The 19,755-nt window shown below is 38.0% G+C and overlaps 2 protein-coding genes across 3 annotated transcripts in view; one reads left to right on the forward strand and one right to left on the reverse strand.

Annotated features, from left to right (window-relative positions):
* On the reverse strand, positions 1 to 12,276 carry ddx56 (DEAD (Asp-Glu-Ala-Asp) box helicase 56). The gene is made up of 15 exons (XM_084104294.1): positions 12,239 to 12,276; positions 11,916 to 12,103; positions 10,738 to 10,899; positions 10,479 to 10,633; positions 9,229 to 9,399; positions 6,961 to 7,051; positions 6,638 to 6,879; positions 4,252 to 4,395; positions 4,004 to 4,117; positions 3,306 to 3,400; positions 2,947 to 3,017; positions 2,774 to 2,863; positions 2,592 to 2,697; positions 2,415 to 2,506; positions 1 to 267 (listed from the first exon to the last, which is right to left on the reverse strand). The coding sequence occupies exons 2-15, from the start codon at positions 11,970 to 11,972 to the stop codon at positions 184 to 186; spliced, it is 1,674 nt and encodes a 557-aa protein (XP_083960420.1). The 5' UTR covers positions 11,973 to 12,103; positions 12,239 to 12,276; the 3' UTR covers positions 1 to 183.
* The window catches only part of ccar2 (cell cycle and apoptosis regulator 2), a 15,999-nt gene continuing 8,480 nt past the window's right edge, over positions 12,237 to 19,755 (forward strand). The window contains exons 1-9 of one of the 2 annotated variants that reach the window (XM_084104292.1): positions 12,246 to 12,344; positions 12,606 to 12,635; positions 12,734 to 12,819; positions 12,897 to 13,011; positions 14,033 to 14,168; positions 14,435 to 14,552; positions 15,768 to 15,908; positions 16,085 to 16,295; positions 17,033 to 17,143. In XM_084104292.1, coding sequence (XP_083960418.1) covers positions 12,624 to 12,635; positions 12,734 to 12,819; positions 12,897 to 13,011; positions 14,033 to 14,168; positions 14,435 to 14,552; positions 15,768 to 15,908; positions 16,085 to 16,295; positions 17,033 to 17,143 — 930 coding nt within the window. In that variant the 5' untranslated portion in view covers positions 12,246 to 12,344; positions 12,606 to 12,623. Of the gene's footprint in view, positions 12,345 to 12,605; positions 12,636 to 12,733; positions 12,820 to 12,896; positions 13,012 to 14,032; positions 14,169 to 14,434; positions 14,553 to 15,767; positions 15,909 to 16,084; positions 16,296 to 17,032; positions 17,144 to 19,755 lie in introns of both variants that reach the window. The other variant, XM_084104293.1, reaches the window with a different exon arrangement.

Here is a 19,755-nt window from a genome sequence, read left to right on the forward strand (position 1 = left end):
CAGAACATGAGACACTTTATGAAGTAGAGTGTTAGTATTAATGAAACAATATTACATGATCAAAATTCACAAGGAATATTTCAAACATGCAGGAAGACAGGATGAACACAGTTCACTGCATGTTTACAAAGTGTCCGGACGATTCCTCAACATCCCAATCCAATCCCAATGTCTCTGAAGCTGTTAGGTTTTCCCAGTCTTCTTTTCACCGCGCTTCTTCCTTGTGTAGCGAAAACTCTTCAGTGGATTTTTGCCTCTGAAACTCGTCTGCAAATGCAACAAAAGTTGAAAATGATTGATTCAGAGCTGTTTTTATGCACAATTCAAGTCCTATTAAGTATCTAACTCTTAATTAACCAATATGCCATTATTATATCTAGGGCTGCCTCCTAATAGTCGACTAAACGTTAGTCACTGAGAAAGGGCCAATTTTAATTGCTTGGTCGCAGAAAAAAATTAAAAAACTCCACAGGAAGTGGCAAAGTCATGCAGACCTTAAACATCATAAACATATCATAAACATTTGAAACGCAAGTAGTAGACTTAAGCAATTATTATAAACCGGATTATTATGGTTTTGTATTTTTCTGTAATGCAGAACAATGTCAGCAATGTTACTAGGGATGCACCGAAATGAAAATTCTTGGCCGAAACCGAAAACCGAAAAAGAGGAAACCAAGGCCGAAAACCGAAAACCGAAACACCGAAAGAAATTATGCCAATTATTGTTAGTACCATTGCATTTATGGCTATGACTGTGTACTAAGTTTACTAAAATCAAGGCATTGCAATTGCATAAATTAATATTAAAGTTTCAAAGAATAAATCCATTAAAATTTTATGCAAATATTTATTTAGCATTTGCAAAGTATAAAATTAAATGTTTAACTTGACCCCACTCATGTGTACATTAAATAATAATGTAAAAGCCTACTGGCCTGGAGAAAGGTTTAAAAATGAAATGTTCTCTCATAAAAACAAAGTGCATTTAGGTCAATACTGCCATAGCCCAAAATAATATCTGCAGTTATATGCTCATGGACGTGAGTTGCAAAAACCATAAACAGCTCAGGTAAACCTCTGAGAAATGACGGCTGCTCTGCACACACACGCAAAGGTCTCTCGCTCCCTCTCTCTGCCGCGCGCGCTACGTATGCGCGCTCATGCTCGCTCGCGATTCCGGGAGATTTAAACTAATTTGCGGGCATTAGGGAGCCGGTATCAATACGCGGGAGACTCCCGGAACTTCCGGAAGACTTGGGATGTCTGTGTTTTGAAAATCGCTGTCCGTGGGTCACTCTTAGATATATTTAAATACGTCCACACCGCAGATATGTAATGTTGCTTCAGACAAGCACGTGCAGGTCGCGGTGTCTGCTGTTTGCGTCATCACAACATTTCGGCCGTATTGTTTCGGTGATAAAAGTCTTTAGGCCGAAAACCGAAAATGCACTTTTGGGCCATTTTCGGCCGAAAATTTTCGGTGGCCGAATATTCGGTGCATCCCTAAATGTTACACATAATATTCTTTCTCAGCCCTGAAACTCAAACCATTTTCCGATGTCACCCCAGTATATGTAACGTTAAGTAATTAAATTAATATGTGACCTGATCCAGCAAAATGAGTCACAGTGACCCAAATTTCAAAATTGAGATTTTGGTATTAAATGGAAAGAGGAGACCATAAGCTTAAGCATACCTTGAATGGTTGTAAAGATATACACATTTGAATTATGGTCGTCTGCCCTCTTTTTCCAATTGTAAACCTGAGAAAATCGCTTTTAAAGTTTTTTGCCCGTTTTTTTGTTGATATCTTTCAAAATCCATTGCATTTAAAGGGATAAACTATTTATTTTACAGCTTAATTTGACCAAAGACATTAATATATATATATAAATGCTATTAAACCAGGCTGAAGCTCAAATTATTTTAAAGTTTTTATTTGAATAAATAATTTAAAAGGCACTTGTACAAAAATGTACTAAAGTCAGAAAGAAATGCTCAGAGGTGACGAGAGGAGTTGAGAAAAGCAATGTTCATTTCCAGTGAATTTAGTAAAACTTTATAAACTTTAATAGTCATTTAAATACCTTTACTCAATTATCTGGACTACGAAACTTTGGGAGATTATTTTTTAATGTATGTTCTTTGAAATTAGCAAAAAAAAAAAAATGTATTTCATTGTTTTTCCACATAATCGGCCCATATCTTAAAATGGACCGTTGCGACTTCCGACTCATTTCGCCAGAGCGGGTCACATATCATAAACGTGTGACTAGTCAACTAATGGATTAAATGAAGGAATTCTAGTCTGGTCGGGGGCAGCCCGCCCCTAAATATATCAATAAGTAGTTAATATGTATGTAGTGTTACGTAGAGTTTCGAAAGTGTTGAAGTAAATGAACGAGTGTCACCTTAAAGCTGCTCAGCATCATGCCACCTGCTTTAAACTTCCTTTTCCTCCGTTGTTTCAGAGGATTGACGAGACTTTTCAGCGTAGCCGGGACTGAAACGGACATGAAAACTGCATTTGAGATCCATTTGTCTGTGCGTCCGATATATAGATCAATCAAAAAGCCATCACTCCTTACTCAGGTATTCGGGCACGTTCTTCATGTGAGGTTTGATGACGGCAGGATGAAGGTCTTTGTCGTGTCGTAGCAGCTGCAGGTCTCTGGGATTGTCTTCAAAATACGTCTGTCAGATAAAGGAAGTTAGTTACTACGGTCCATCAACATGAGGTTAAAATAAGCCGTGTTTAAAGAGCACAAACCTTGAGTTTCTCTGAATTGAGCAGCTCTTGTTTGATCTCCTTCAGTCTGGCCTCCTTCATCGCCTGCTTTGTGACCGATCTCATGGCATCCTGGGTAAATTATACCATACAAGAGACTTCAGGTGAACCAAACCACAATACAGCTTCGGTGCTATAAGAGGACACAAACATACCCGACATCTGTATCTGAATCCCTCGATTTCCTCCATTTTGAACCCGTACGGCTTCAAAACACACTCTGTGTCTGAAAACAGAGATTTTATTATTCAAATTTATTTTATTTTATTATTTATTTTAATTTATTTATTTAATTATTCAAATTTGTTATTTTTTTCCTTCATATCTGCAACAAATATACAATAAATATTTAAGATATTTAAAGGGGTGCTATTCTAAACAATACCATCATTTTATTTATAATTTTTTTTTTAATGTGAGTTTATAATATTAGGTTTTTAAGAGGACAAGCAGGCCTGATGTAGTTCTCGCGACCATGTTAAAATAAATATCCTCTGAAGCCGGAGACTTTCACCTCCAGAAAGAGCGCTTTCAACCTCCGTGAGCATTGGGAGTTCTGTGTGAGAAATGAAGGACAGCGCAGTGCCGGGATTATCCGCACGAGCCGTTCTAAAGGGAAGCAGGGAAAATCAGGATTAACTAGTATTATTGTAAATTAAATCTAAATGTTCATTTAAATGTAGCTGCAATATAAATACAATTATAAAATGGCAACTAAATGAAATACAATAAGTTTGTCGAAGTATTAAAATGTCTAAAACTGATATAAATATAAATTATTGCTAAATAGAATTTAAAAAACAAAGACTATAAAAATGACAAAAGCACATAAAATTACTAAAATGAAAATATAAAAATAAATCAGTATCAGTATTAACTAAATCTATCAGAAATAATTTAAGTTAATTTAAATCGAGCTGAAATAAAATAAAATATTTTTTTTTAGATGAAAGACAAACAAAATCTTAAATGAAAATTAAAAATAGCAACTAAATGAAATAAAATAAGTTTGTTATTAAAGTGCTAAAATTTCTAAAACTGAAAAATATAAATTCATGCTAAATAGAATAAAAAATAGACTATAAAATGACAAAAGCACATACAATTACTAAATCTATAAGTAAAAATATTATTGTTGTTAAACTAAAATTAAAACTATTAAAAATAAGTTTCATTAATTTGAATAAAGTGGGATAATAATCATCGGTGTACCTGCCGACGCGGTGAATGTAGGACTCGACTGAAGTGGGAAAATCAAAGTTGATCACATTAGACACATTGTGAAAGTCGATCCCTCTGGAAACGCCGTATTCCTTGTCTTTGCCTCTGAGAGGACAAAACAAAATTCAGTATAAATGTTTAAAGCTGAAACCATTTTAACACACCAACCGTTATCAAAAAAAGAAATCATATTTCATATTTTAAATGTTTCATGCATTTCATTAGCAGGGAACTCATACTTTCCACTTTTCCCGGAGTTCTTTTTCTTCTTTCCTTTCTCCTGTGTTTTCTGGGAACTTCCAACGGGATTCTCTAGTCCTTGTTCATCTGTGGCGATGATGTAATTGTAGAAGCCTTGATTAAACTGAGCGATAATGTGACACCTGAAAAACCAACCGAGATAAAAACTGATTTAAAGGGATATTTCACCGCTGGAAAGATGAATGTGTATTTACATCGTGTCATTTATGTTGTAGAAATGTGAAATTATTTTAGAAGTTGGTGCCTTCTAGACTGAGAAAAGCCAGAAAATTTATTTTTGGCTCATGTGGATGAAAGACAACAACTCCCAGAATGCACTTGCTTCGCTGCCCTACGAGGACACTCCCAAGCCACGCCTCCCGGTTACAGAGGGCAGTATCGGGAGAAATGATACAGCTAGGCTACTAGTCGACTCGAAACTGAAAAGACGGCGTTTTAATGTGAGATCCCCCTATGGGCGGGTTGAAGACATGCGGGACGAGCTCCTCCTACTGGCTGGAGTCTCTCGCCTCTGGACTAAAGAGCCTCAGATGATGATAAATGACGATTTTTGCATCATCAGAGGTTTGTTTCCAGACACACAATACAGAAATCTCTCGTCTCAGGGGGACATGAGGGAGGGAAGCACGGTCACTCGAAAATACTACCGGGTTTCTACTGATACAAAGCTTAATGCTAGTCAGTGATGTATCCCTGTAAGTACATCGAATGCAACATGAAACAGCATTAAACACATTTAACACCTGTGATGTGATGCATTTGAGTTAAACAATATTCACAACAATAATATTTATAGATATTACTGGTTAATATTATTTTTCTCCAACCTCATGGCATTGTATACATCAGCAAGAAGTATTATAACAGGAAATATTTAAAAAAACAAACATTGCACGGCCCAGAGCCTGATACATTTTACTTCTACACGTGATCTACTGACTGTAAATCAAAAAACACAGATACAGCCAGATCATTTCCATAATGACCAACACAATCTACCAAGAGCAACGCAAAATTAGCGTCTAGTTTAAAGGGGTGGTATAATGCCCTTTTCACAAGATGTAAAATAGGTCTCTGATGTCCCCAGAGTGTGTGTGTGAAGTTTTAGCTCAAAATACCCCACAGATATTGTTATATAGCATGTTAAAATTGTCACTTTTTGAGGGTGAGCAAAAACACATCGTTTTGTGTCTGTCCCTTTAAATGCAAATGAGCTGCTGCTCCCAGCACAGGGGGCGGAGCTTCAAGAGTTCATGTCCTTTTACCTCACACACACATGCACTGAAAATTTCAGCCTTTTATGTTCAAACCGGAGTCAGACAATGATGGAGAGACTCAAGAAGAAGTGACAACATGTAGTCAACATTTCTGAATGGTTAGTTGATGAATTTATGCAGCTGATGTGTAGTTATCTTCTAGTCATTAATTAGCATATTCTGTCTTGATCATCTATAAATCGTGTTCAGGGGGCGGGGTTTATGTAAATTCTAGGGTTGGTGATGTCACTAACCCGGGAGGAATGTCGTGTAGTCTCTACCAGCCGTTTGTTGTAGTCCTTAAAAAGCGATTTCTTTAAAAGCAAATATCTCCCTTTGCTTTGAACTTTGAGCGTTGTAACTTTGCAGATGTTGTTTATGCTCAAACAGCAACATTACACACTAACTAAAGTTTGAGAAGTGAAATCATAATCAACCACCCCTTTAAGAAGTTATTTTTTTTGGGCAGTAAATAATGGCACAAATACCAGTAAACTGACTAGCGCAAACTTTAGTAAATCACCCGATTCATTTAATTTCTCTCCTCCCATAAATTTTGCGTCTAAAAGGGAAACTCCTACATTTCTCACTGTGTGTCTTTAGTGAATCCTGACAGTAGTTTTTTAAAGCCAACTGAGGGTTTGCGCTGGCACAAGCTGTTAGTAAATCTGGCCCATAATATATTAAAGCATCTTTGGTGTGTCCATGGTTTCTACGGAAGTAAACCTGGAAACTGAGGGCATGATGTCATTGACAGGCGACGCAATGACACGGCACGTTACACTAGTTAAAAATAGCTTATTTCACAAAATATATAACACCATGCTAGTGTTTTTTGGATATTTTATTACAAAAATCTTACATAGGCAATTCTTGATTTCTGTTAATGTCATTTCCACTAAATAAATTATATATATATATATATATATATATATATATATATAAAATATTTCAGCTTTATTTCTATCATTTTTAATAGTTTTAGTTCATGATAATAACCCTGGAAGTGCCTCAACACAAAACTGCTGACTCGACCAATAGCAGCAGGACTTTTTAACGGTGCAGAAATCACACACTGCAGCTTTAAGAAAACAGTCTCTTCTCCTACCTGGAGTGAACCGGCAGTTCAGAGTTCAGGACACAAGCAGGGATGCTGAACTGCTCCAAAAACAGTTTGAGCCGGTAACAGCGGTCCACATCTCCGACGAATATGAGGGACTTCCCTCGAACCAGGCCGAGCTTCAGGAGCGTGTAGATGAGCAGGAACTTGTCCTCCTCCTCACACCGGACGCTGTATTGCTGGAGCTGAGAGCTGTCGGGCAGCTGGGAACCCTGGAGCTTCAGCGTCACCTACAGCAGGAGCAGGACAACCATCAGATCCAGACAACACACACACACACACGGCTAACGCTTCTCTGCTTCTGCACTCACTGGGTTGTGGAGGACGAGCTCTTTCAGGGCCTGAACGTCGTCATTCAGCGTCGCCGACATGAGGAACGCCTGGTAGATCTTGGGGAAGTGACTGCAGAGGGGAACAGACAAATACTAGATGTTGTAACAAAGTCCAATAGAAGAGAGCACATCTTAAAGGGGTGGTTGATTATGATTTCACTTTTCTAACTTTAGTTAGTGTGTAATGTTGCTGTTTGAGCATAAAAACATCTGCAAAGTTACAACGCTCAAAGTTCAAAGCAAAGGGAGATATTTGCTTTTACAGAAATCGCTTTTTAAGGACTACAACAAACGGCTGGTAGAGACTACACCACATTCCTCCAGGGTTAGTGACATCACCAACCCTAAAATTTACATAAACCCACCCCCGGAACAGGATTTATAGATTATCAAGACAGAATATGCTAATCAATGACACATAAGCTACATAAATTTATCAACTAACCATTCAGAAATGTCCTGTTGCTTCTACATGTTGTCACTTCTTCTTGAGTCTCTCTATATTTGTCTGACTGCGTTTGAACATAAAAGGCTAAAAGTTTTTGAAATTTTCAGGACACGAGCTGTTGAAGCTCCGCCCCCTGTGCCGGGAGCAGCAGCTCATTTGCATTTAAAGGGACAGACACAAAAACGGTGCGTTTTTGCTCACCCTCAAAAAGTGACAATTTTAACATGTTATATATAAATATCTGTGGGGTATTTTGAGCTAAAACTTCACACACACACTCTGGGGACATCAGAGACTTATTCTACATCTTGTGAAAAGGGAATTATACCACCCCTTTAAGGAGAAGTGTCCAGTCAAGGTGCTCTATGGTCTAGGGTTTTTAATAGAAAACTTCAAGATGACCATGGCACTCTTTCGAATTAAAAAGCCTTTATTATCAGATGGCTACATACAACAAATCTAAAAACTCTCCAACGCGTTTCGGCCCATGCCTTCCTCAGGGAGAGCAACATAAACTCAATGCATTTTGATCAGATTGGATTGGATTTCATTTCTTTGATGGACTAGGTGTTGTACCTTATAAACAGTGACATGTTTGCCTATACAAAACTTCCTGTGCACAATTTTGGGTTGTGTCGAAAAGGTGTTGCTGCATGAACTATTTTCTGGAATATAAGTCATGTTTTATTTATCATCTGAAACGTGCTGTGACTTATATAATGCAATTAGGATCAAGCACGCAAATACGCACGTGAGCACAAGCTAATCTGAATAGCACATTTCTTACACACCGGTAGTTTCAGTTTCACTTTAAATAAAATCTTTTAAGCTTGACATTTATAATAAATGTTGTTTATAATGAATGCCGCTATAATTTATGTTTGATTTATACTTATATTTTTCATTCCTGTTCTGAATCCCATTAAATTGAAAGGATTTGTTGTGGAGTGAGGGAAACTAAAATACATGTATGATAAGTTTCTAATGCTTGTAAATGATTTGTTTTATTAACCACTATTTTAAATTATTTTTTGAAAGTAATAATAAAATACGACTTTTTTTTTCTCTCAATGCAATTTTGACCCGGTCCGACTAATAGTCAGATGTGACTTAATTTTCTGGAAAACATGGTTTTGCAAATTAATATAGCTAACAAGACACACTTTTCACACATGCAAGTAATTCATATCACAAGGGCTCTGTTTTACTCCTGGTATTAAGATGCGTTTTGGTTGATTGGATCACAAGAAACACATACCCGTTTACACCTGGTGTTTTAATCCGTCTCGTTTGTCCACTTTCAATCATTTCTGTCCTCAGCCAATTTACATATGAACGCGACTGAAGACGACGGAAAAACTTACGGAGAGCATCAGCTTCAGTTTCTGCTTTTACAGCCAAACGCTGTGAGTGTGTGTTAGAAATCAGGAATGGTGAGAGAACATTGTTTGGTACATTTTTCATCTTCAAACCAAACTTGGGTCTTTAGCCGACAGTTTAAATCCCGTCTAACTAGCGCACTTCCCATAATGTTCACTCATTCGGTCAGTAGACGGAGAGAAGGCGATCTTTAGTGGCTGTTTGAACACATTCGACCACATGAGCGTTTACACTACGAAAGCAATCCAGTCTAATGTGTTTTCAACTCCCTCTGGAAGTGGCAGAAAGTAGACAAGCTCAAAATGTTTTAGACCCTGATTACACCTGTATTTAGTGTCGTCCACTTGTGATCCGATCGAGCAAAACGCATCTTAATACCAGGTGGAAACAGGGCCAAGCTGTTTTAATCAAACACGTACCACAACAGGCTTTTAAGGTCTGCTTCAAACCCAAACGAGAAGAGCAGATCCGCCTCGTCGATGACCAGCATCTCTAATGAAGTGTGCAGCTGCATGTTCTGGGCGTTGATGTGAGCCTGAACACGGGACGGCGTGCTCACCACAATATCTGGCTTCTCCATTAAAATAGGCCTGTGAAAGACAAACAATTGTAAATGTTTCTTGGAATCAATATTAAATTGCACTTAGAATGAGACTTGAGAGCTTAAATGAGCTTGAATGAGACTTAATGAGATTAAACCCACTCCTGAATGAACCTGATTTAACTTGAGCATGGTTATTATCGTTAAAGGGGTCCTTTAATGCGATCATCTTTCTTTAGTCCTTCCGGCAGGAGTTCTTCTCTATATCAGTGTCAGTGTTTCTGAACTCCTGAAACGCCTCCATTGTAGTCTTGAGTTTCTTCCGGGAACGAACACGTCACAATATTCCTCATTTAAATAATTAATACGCAGAATAAAGGGGCAGGGCCTGGTTGAGTTAGTTAGTAGTGTGTTAAACTGGCGGTTATGGTAAGGGGCGGGACATTTCCCAAACACACTCGAAGCGCTCGACCAATCACAACACACTGCTCCAGCCGACCAATCAGAGCACAGTGTGCTTTTCAGAAGGAGGGGCTTCATAGAGACAGGAACTAAACAGAGCGTTACTGACAGACTGGGAAGAGACGAGCTGCAACAATGGAGAATATGGGGAAAATAATGTGTTTTTTGAACATTCAAGCATGAAAACTTATTCTAATAGAGCCCATAAACAAAATCAAGACTTGGGCAACTACAACTAAAACTATTGAAAATATTTTTGTTAATTAAAATAAAGCTGACATTAAATAAAATACAAATATTAGATGATATTAACTGAAAAAAGAATAAACCTAAATAGTAATATTAAAAACAATAATAATAAAAATGACAAAAGTACAAAAAATACTCAAATAAAAAAAGTAAATATTTAATAAATGGTAATTCAAAATATTAATAAATACTATAACAGTATATAAATAACACTTAAATAGCACTGAACTTGAGTTTTACTTCTTGCATTCAATATTTTGAATCTCCCAGGCTTCAGACGTGGTTTTGTTGAAATAATGTTTCCTTTGATTTATAAACACCAAATTAGTTCAGAAAGTAATTTAGATATAGATATAATTCCTTTAGCAAATATGCTCAGTCCAGTGATTTGATAAAGTGATTTGTTGTAGTACTGACTTCTGTGCCGATAGATCCGCCTTCCCAGAGATGTCTGCCACTCGCACGTCTCTGCCGCAGTACGCAGTGAGCTGTCGGATCATGGTCTGGACCTGCTGGCCCAGTTCTTTAGTCGGGACCAGGACTAGAGCTCTAATGGCCTGCTCACGTACAGTCTGCTCACGGCACACATACAACACCAGTGACAACAAATGTTACTTATTTCTGTCATTGAGGCTTAGCATAAACTTAGTATAAATGAATAAAAGCCGCACATCACCTGTTTGGACGTGAGGATTCTTTGGATCAGTGGGACCGCATAGGCTGCGGTTTTTCCTGATCCGGTTCGAGCTCGGGCCAGCAGATCCTTCCCCTCCAGCGCCAGCGGGATGGCTTTCTCCTGGATGAGGGTGGGCTGAGACCAGCCTAGATCAGCCAGAGCCTGAGAAACACAACAGCAGCACTAATTAATGCATCCTTAACGTCCCTTGAAGATGATCTGATCACAAGTGGACACTGACAGCACTAAAATACAAGAGTAAATGGGATGTGATTTGAGACATCAACATGCAGTAACACAAATCATGTGAGCACATCTGAAAATCAGAAATTAATTATATATATATATATATATATATATATACATATTTGTGTTGTCGAACGTTTTTTTTACATAACATGTAAATATATATATATGTGTGTGTGTGTGTGTTTATATACTCTCTCTCTCTCTCTATAAATATATATATATATATACACATAAATACAGTATATACACTCACAAACACAGATAAATATATATCTGTTTATATACTGTATATATATACACAGTATACAGACACAGACAGACACACACACACACACACACACACACACACACATACATACATATATATATATATATATATATATATATATATACACACACACACACATAAATACAGTATATACACTCACAAACACAGACATACATATTTGATATATATATATATAAATATAGTAATATATTTTTATATATATGTGTGTGTGTATATCCCATATATACCCATATATATGGGATATATATATCCATATGTATATTATGTAAACAAAGTATTTTAAGTTAGATCTACTTGACAGCACTAATACATATGTGTGTGTATGTGTACATATTCCCACAGTTTTACTGTACTAATTATAGTATTTTGGAAGGAACTATGGTATTCATATAACTAAATACATATATACAAGAAAGGCATTTATGAATCTGTTAAACAAGAAGGAAATGTTTGCATAGATCCAATAAGAGATCTATTTTATTCTATTTCAGAAATGACAGTGCTAATGTTAGCAAGTAAATATAATGTCGTAACAGGCACTAAATACATACAAACGGCACAAAACAAACTGATGATATCCTGCTGTCTGGTATTTCGAGGCGGACAGACTTTATATTATTAGCACGACTATATATTTTACCTTTAATAGCCGATCATCTAAGCCCATCTCATGAAAAAGTAGTCTATCCTCCTCCATCTTCACACGTGTGTTTGCGCACAGACAGACGAGCGAGACATTGAACCCGCTGCGCCACAGCGCCACTCATGGCACTGGAGGGGAACTGCAGGTCAAACCACACGACGTGCCTTTAATACGAATACGACCGTCTATGAAGAATAACAAAGTTTAGAAAACTATCTATGAATGTTTACGTCACATTTAATGTTTTTGTGCGATCTCTGATGTTGTATTTTCAACCGAACGCAATTTAAGGCGTTTCACCTGTAGTTACTCTGGCTTACCGGTTGATGGCGCTGCCGCTCGAAACGCCCGTTGGAAGAAGAACTGACACAAGACAAACAAAAGCATCAACGTAGAGGAAAATAAGACCACGAACACACAATACAAGTAAGTTTTACCTTTTAAATGTCGCCTCATGTTGTTTAATATCTCGTCTAACAGTTTCGTCTAAAATAAAGATCTGCGGATTCGGGAAAACCGCTCTAAACTGCCATTACTGTAATGCTAATGCAGTAGGAAGTAAATATCACACATGCTGCTGTTGACCTACACAAGCAGACAAATCACTGCACATTCATTTATTCATGCATTTATATTGTGTACGCACGTGTCCCGAAGCACTCAGTATACTTTCTTTTGCATGCAAAGGAGAAAGGAAAATCTGATATGGAGACACAGGTACATACGAGAGGAATCTGTTCAATATTATTGTGCATAAGAACAAGATACACGTTCTCATGTTTTATTGTGTAAACGCTGAATGATTCTGTGTTTAGATGAGGCAACGTGTGTTTACCGGGGTGGTCACACAGATGCAGGAGCATCATGGGATTGTGGATCAGGAGGTTCATTTCCCAATGAGGTTTGTGTGTTTGTGTTATTCTGCATGAATCATTCATAATCTGATGTGAGATCTGAGGTTTGTGGTTTGTGCCGCAGTGTTGTGGTGGGTCGAATGCCACTGGTGGGTGAGAAAGTGTTGGTGAAAGCGGTTCAGGACCCCCTGAAACCCATCAGCTGGACGGCACAGAAAGTCCAGACCCTGAACGGACAGGTATGGAGCAACGTCTTGAGCTCATATGTTAATAACATGTCCTTAAGAAGTTGTTGTATTGTAGAAATCTACAGTTTGTTGAAATATTTGGTCCCTCTTTACATTAAAGGGTCAGATCACCCAAAATATAAAATTATACCATAATTTACTCACCCTCAAGCCATCCTAGTAGTATATGATTTATATATATATATATATAGTATATTTCAGCCAAACACATTTAGAGTTATATTCAAAAAGGCTTTATAATGAGAGTGAAGGGTACCTTGTTTTTTGAAGCCCAAAAAGCGCATCCATCCATCATAAAAGTAATCCATACGACTCCAGTGGGTTAATAAAGGCCTTCTGAAGTGAAGCAATGCGTTTTTGTACGAAAAATATCGTTATTTTATATAACGATATATAAAATATATTTAAAACGTTATAAACTATAATCACAGGCTTCTGGCAACGGCCTAGGCATGTTCTTAAGAATCATCCTAGCTTTTCCTCAGACACTTTATTTAGAGCATAGAAATGTGAATTTGCACTAAACATACACTACCATCCAAGGCTGCATTTATTTGATAAAAAATACAGTAATAATGTGAAATATTATTACAAAAAAAGAACTGTTTTCTATGTGAATATATTTCCTGTGATCAAAGCTGAATTTTCAGCATCATTACTCCAGTCTTCAGTGTCACATGATCCTTCAGAAATCACTCTAATATGATGATTTGATGCTCAAGAAACTTGAGGATTTTTTAGAAAAAGTTTAATATTGGAACTTTGGCATAATTGTAATATATTTATTAACATTTATATAAACTAGTGATATCTGTTAAGTGAAAGCCTTAGTGTGTTGCTGAAATGAAATGAAATGTTTTTATCTAAAATTAGTTTTTTGGTAAAATATTTAGTTACTAGAAGCATGTAAAGTTACTTCATATTTCTTAAGAGTATAATGAATGAGTGTATAATTAACAGGTTATAGTTATACGTGATCTTCAGTCTCTTTCTCCGGGTTTCTCTCTGTCAGCCGTTCAAGTCTCCCCCTCCGCTGCTGCCGTCCATGTCGACCAATATGAAGCCTGGCATTTTAGGGACCAAACCTCAACCCCTGCTGAAATCTCCCAAAATACCACCGCTGATTCCCAGCATGCAGCCGAACCCTGGTACGTGACGCAGTGTTGTTATCGTTAACTAAAACTATTAAAAAACACTTGACAAAGTGCCTCAATTATGCTATTTTCCTAATTTTGTTTTGGAGTCTCTTACAATTGATTTACATGCATCCAAGTTAAAAAAACACACATTTTTCTCATAATATACATTGCAGCATCACCGAGTTTCTCTCAGTGTCTGAAACGGTTTGATGAATAATACTGAAATAGCACTGATGTGAGGAGCTGTCCATAATGAACGCTGTGTGATGTCACAGGTGGAATGATCCAGATGTCCCATCACCAGCAGATGCCCTGGAACGGCCCGTTCGACGGTTGGGGTGGAGGACGGAAGAGACACCCTGAGATCATGGGAGGACGCAGAGGTGGACGCTGGTGAGACACAATGACCTGTGTAGTCTGTCTATACTGTGTACTGCATTATGCTGCATTGTTGAAGTCACATGACCCCACTGCATCCAGTTATCATATCTGGGTTTCACTTTATTTTGATGGTCCCTTTAACACATTCTGTTGTCTAGAAGTAACATTGCACCTACATGTGTGCTAACTCTTATTAGAGTATTAGTAGACTGTTAGGGTTAGAATAAGTTGACATGTGGTTGCAAAGTTACTTATAGTCAGTAGAGTGTCTGTTGGAGGACCTTCACAATAAAGAGTTATCATATTAAGCAGACAGTACACTAAGAGTTAGTTGACATGTAGTTGCAAAGTTACTTATAGTCAACAGAATGTTCAAAAGGGACCATCAAAATAAAGTGTTACCCATATCATTTAGCATTTTGAATTAAATTGTTTTAATAGAATTTTTGATGATAATGAGTCAAAATAGAGGTTGACACATCCGGATCATTTATCAGACTAGAAATGTGAGGTCAAGTTGCAAATTGCATTGTTGGATGCATTAGTTCATGCAGTGTGTTCTGTTGTAAATTGCATATATTCATATACACACAAAATTCGTTCAAAGTTTTGGGGGTCAGTAAGATTATTTAATGTTTAAAAAAAAAAAAAAAAAAAGTATCTTCTGCTTTCCAAGGCTGCATTTATTTAATAAATAAATAAAAAATACAGTAAAACAGCAATATTACAATTTATTCTATGTGAATATAGTTTAATATGTAATTTATTCCTGTGATCAAAGCTGAATTTTCAGCATCATTACTCCAGTCTTCAGTGTCACATGATCCTTCAGAAATCACTCTAATATGATGATTTGATGCTCAAGAAACATTTATGATTATTATCAATATTAAAAACAGTTGTACTGATTCATATATTTGTGGAAAAGTTATACATTTGTTCATGATTCTTTGATGAATAGAAAGTTCAAAAGAACAGCATTTATTTGAAATAGAATCTTTTGTAACATTATAAATATCTATACTGACGCTTTTGATCAATTTAATGCTTCTTTGCTGAAACAAAAGTATTGAATTCATTCTGCATACTTCTACTGTACTTTGTAGTTAGTATGCCGTTCATATACTCCTGCCCAATTTTTGGTTTAAATGAACTGATTTAAGCGCCTCATCTGTTGTTTTTGTGTAAGACTGTCCTGTTTTTAACACGCTGACGTGTGTCCTCCAGGGAGGACGGCGGCGGAGGGCAGTGGGGATCGGACGCCATGCACCAAAAACGCAAAAGATGGAGGGCGGAGGAAGTGCCCAAAAAAAGCAGCTCCGTAACCACTCACAGAGCGCCGTTATTCTCCTGCTTCTCCAGGGACACGTAAGTGGACGTTCTGATGAATGAATGAGGCATTTATATAGCGCTTTCATATGTACTATTGTACACCCAAAGCGCTTTACAATCATATCAGGGGATCTCTCCTCAACCACCACCAGTGGTGAGTTGATGAAATGATGAACCGTGAACTCATTGTCTTTTCCTCTTGACTTTTTCAGCCAGGCCTGTGGTTATCTGGAGCTTCAGCGTCGGTACCCACACCTGCACCTGACCCCTAACCTCTTCCACCTCCAGCTGTCCTGGACCGAGAGCTTCCCGCTCAACCAGCCCCTTCCTCTGAGAGGACCGTGTCACTTTCACATAGGATCAAACCAGACGGAAACAAAAGCAGATGTTTGCGAGTCCACAGATGACACTTTCGCTGTTAAGGTACAAGTGTCTCTTTTACCGTATATACCCGACTATAAGACGACCCTGAATATAAGACGACCCCCCCATTTTCCAGACTTATTTTTGGGACAAAAAGAGATTTTTGTGGAAAAAATCTGGTTTTCAACAGAAAATAATTTAATTTGAAAATTGCAGTGATAATTCATTCTCTCTCTTCCAGCACGCGCGCGCACCTTTCTCTCTCTCTCCCTCTCGCTCTGCGTCTCTCTCTCTCTCTCTCTCTCTCTCTCTCTCTGCGTCTCATGCGCGCACCTCTCTCTCTCTCTCTCTTGCTCTGCATCTCGCGCGCGCACCTCTCTCTCTCTCTCTCTCTCTCTCTCTCTGCGTCTCATGCACGCACCTCTCTCTCTCTCTCTCTCTCTCTTGCTCTGCATCTCGCGCGCGCACCTCTCTCTCTCGCGCACTCGCTCGCTTGCTCTGCGTCTCGCGCGGATTAACTTTTGTGCATTATCTTTTATGCAGATTAACATATTGGAAGGGAAAGCTGGTTTTGTCTTAATGGGTCGCGTTTTAGTCACTATTTCATATTAATGCCGTTGTTCTTTCTCCCTTTCCCCCGTGATTTTGTTTATATCGCGAATATAAGACAACCCCACATTTTTCAGCCTATTTTTAGGACAAAAACCTCGTCTTATATTCGGGTATATACGGTATTTATTTTTTGATCATGTGGCCACTCACACTCTCCTGAACGCATTGCTCTGTTTTCTCTGCAGGTTCTGTTGTTTTCTATGCCGTGCCTTGAGGACTTGTATTCACAGTGTTGTAATCTCTCAAAGGATGGTCAGATGCAGAAGGAGGCTGTACATCCCACTACACTTCTCAAAGTAAGAACATCTGAGCTCATGGGACGTCCCATGAAGCTACTGAACTGCTGTCATTCCTAAAAAAAGACTAGAATGAAATCAAAATGGACTGTCTTAAGGCTAGACACCACAGGTCAATTAGGTAGAAATATTAACTAATAGAGATCACCAGAGGCAGACAGAGTACACAGCTTCATTACTTGAGTAAAAGTACAGATACCCCTTGCTAAATTTTACTCAAGTACAAGTAAAAGTACTATAGTCAGATGTCTACTTAAGTAAAAGTACTAAAGTAATTGTTTTTAAAGGGTTAGTTCACCCAAAAATGAAAATTCTGTCAGTAATTACTCACCCTCATGTTGTTCCAACCGCGTAAGACCTTCGTTCATCTTCGGAACACAAATTAAGATATTTTTGATGAAAACTGAGCCCTGTCTCACTCCTCCGTAGGCTGCTATGTGACCGAAACTTGCTGGCCCAGAAAAGTTATTAAAGAGATCGTTAATATAGTCCAAGTGACTCCAGTGGCTCAATCTTAAGTATATCAAGCGACGAGAATACTTTTTGTGCGCAAAAACAAACAAAAATAACAACTTTATTCCACTATTCATTTCCTTCTCTCTGGACCTCTAGTTGGTTCGCGTAGTGTTTTTGCGCAGCGCGTCTGTGTTACACGTCACCACGTAGGCTCACTATTGGCCGACGCCGGTCATGTGTGTGATGCGTGATGACGTGCAACACAGACGCGCAGCGCAAAAACACTACGAGGCCCAGAGAGAAGGAAATGAAAAGTGGAATAAAGTCGTTATTTTTGTTTGTTTTTGCGCACAAAAAGTATTCTCGTCGCTTGATATACTTAAGATTGAGCCACTGGAGTCACTTGGACTATATTAACGATCTCTTTAATAACTTTTCTGGGCCGGCAAGTTTCGGTCACATAGCAGCCTATGGAGGAGTGAGACAACTCTCAGATTTAATCAAAAATATCTTAATTTGTGTTCCGAAGATGAACGAAGGTCTTACGCGGTTGGAACATCATGAGGGTGAGTAATTACTGACAGAATTTTCATTTTTGGGTGAACTAACCCTTTAAAAGTACTTGAGTATCAAGAGTACAAGAGTACATTTTCTAAATATTGCATTACTACTGCCACAGTGCTTACATTGGTAAACACAGCAAATACTTGAAGCGAAAACTATCATTAACTTGTTCAAAAAATTGAAATAGTCTGGCGAGGTGGGGCCACGGCTTGGCACATTCCCGGAATGCCATATTTTTTTCCCCAGGATGGTAGGGGAAGACTCATGAATATTCATTAGGGAAGTCATCCCTGATTGGTCTGATGACCTACCCCTAACCCCACCCCTAAACCTACCCGTCACTGGGGGTCTTATGACCTCCATAACCCCGCCCCTAAACCTACCCGTCACTGGGGTTAAGACCAATCAGGGATGACTTCCCTAATGAATATTCATGAGTCTTCCCCTACCATCCTGGGAAAAAAAATATTGCTTCCGGGATGGACCTGCTGCGTCTTCATCCATTGTTTCGTCCATGGAAAGCTGAAGGTGATTGCTGATAGGCTGTCCCAATCAGTGGCGCCTGCACAATCCAATCACATTTGAGAGGGTTTCCGAGATGTTTCTTTTTTCCTTTTTTTTTTTTTTTTTTTTAGAAGTAGTAACGGGTACTCACAGTTATGGATAGAAATGTAGTGGAGTAAAGAGTACAATATTTGCCTCTCAAATGTACTTGAGTAAAGTCATGAGTACTCCCCAAAAATGATACTCGAGTAAAGTACAGATCCCTCAAAATTGTACTTAAGTACTGTACTCAAGTAAATGTACTCAGTTACTGTCCGGCTCTGGAGATCACTAAACTTACCCAGTTGATTATCACAGTACATTAAGATAGTTGTTTTATATCATAAGTTTTCTGTTAAGTTGAAGTATGCAAATCAGGTATTATCTGATTAAATATGCACTAATTTACATACGTTTCCAGAACTGATTCGATAAAACCATGTTCAAACATTTTTTTTAGGAATAAAATGTGTACAAGATTAGGAATAAACACCTGCAGAAAGACAAAAATAATAATATTCATAATCTGTAATATTGACTTCTGGTTGACTTTTCTTTCTGACTGATGTAATCGAGGCTTTATTGGTGGAATAAATAGGATCAAGCAATAATCAGGGAACCCACTGGTCCTTGAAATCCTTGAAAGTTTGAATATGAAAAAAAGATTTCAAGGCCCTGGAAAGTTTTTGAAAATAAACTTGAAAGTGCTTGAAAAAATTTTGTGCAAGAAGTTTTCTGGAAGAAATTCCATATTATTCCCTCCGGTCCGCTAATGTGTTATTTCACCAACACCTCGTGGCCTATAGCACTAGCTTGCTTGATTTACGTTAGTTACGCGCATTTACGCGTTACGTTAAGTGTTTCCCGCGTGAGGTACTTTGTGTTGTACGTTGCCATGACGTTTACGCGTGCAAAACTGTAACAATGAATCTTACAAGGTAACACGATGTAACCTTGCTCTCACGTGAAATGTGTCCCCACATTAAGTCCTTGAATTTGAGGGTATTGGACCTGGAAAGTCCTTGAAAGGTCCTTGAATATGAAGTTAA

The sequence above is a fragment of the Abramis brama genome, assembly GCF_963993115.1.
Source record: "Abramis brama genome assembly, chromosome: 25".
NCBI classification, from domain to species: domain Eukaryota; kingdom Metazoa; phylum Chordata; class Actinopteri; order Cypriniformes; family Leuciscidae; genus Abramis; species Abramis brama.

What these genes read in the sequence shown, in the direction of transcription:
- ddx56 (XM_084104294.1), bottom strand. Translation starts at nt 11,972, where the DNA reads ATGGAGGAGGATAGACTACTTTTTCATGAGATGGGCTTAGATGATCGG. An exon ending in TAGATGATCGGCTATTAAAG is followed by an intron (nt 10,900 to 11,915) that starts GTAAAATATATA and finishes TGTGTTTCTCAG; the next exon opens with GCTCTGGCTGATCTAGGCTG. An exon ending in GAATCCTCACGTCCAAACAG is followed by an intron (nt 10,634 to 10,737) that starts GTGATGTGCGGC and finishes TGCCGTGAGCAG; the next exon opens with ACTGTACGTGAGCAGGCCAT.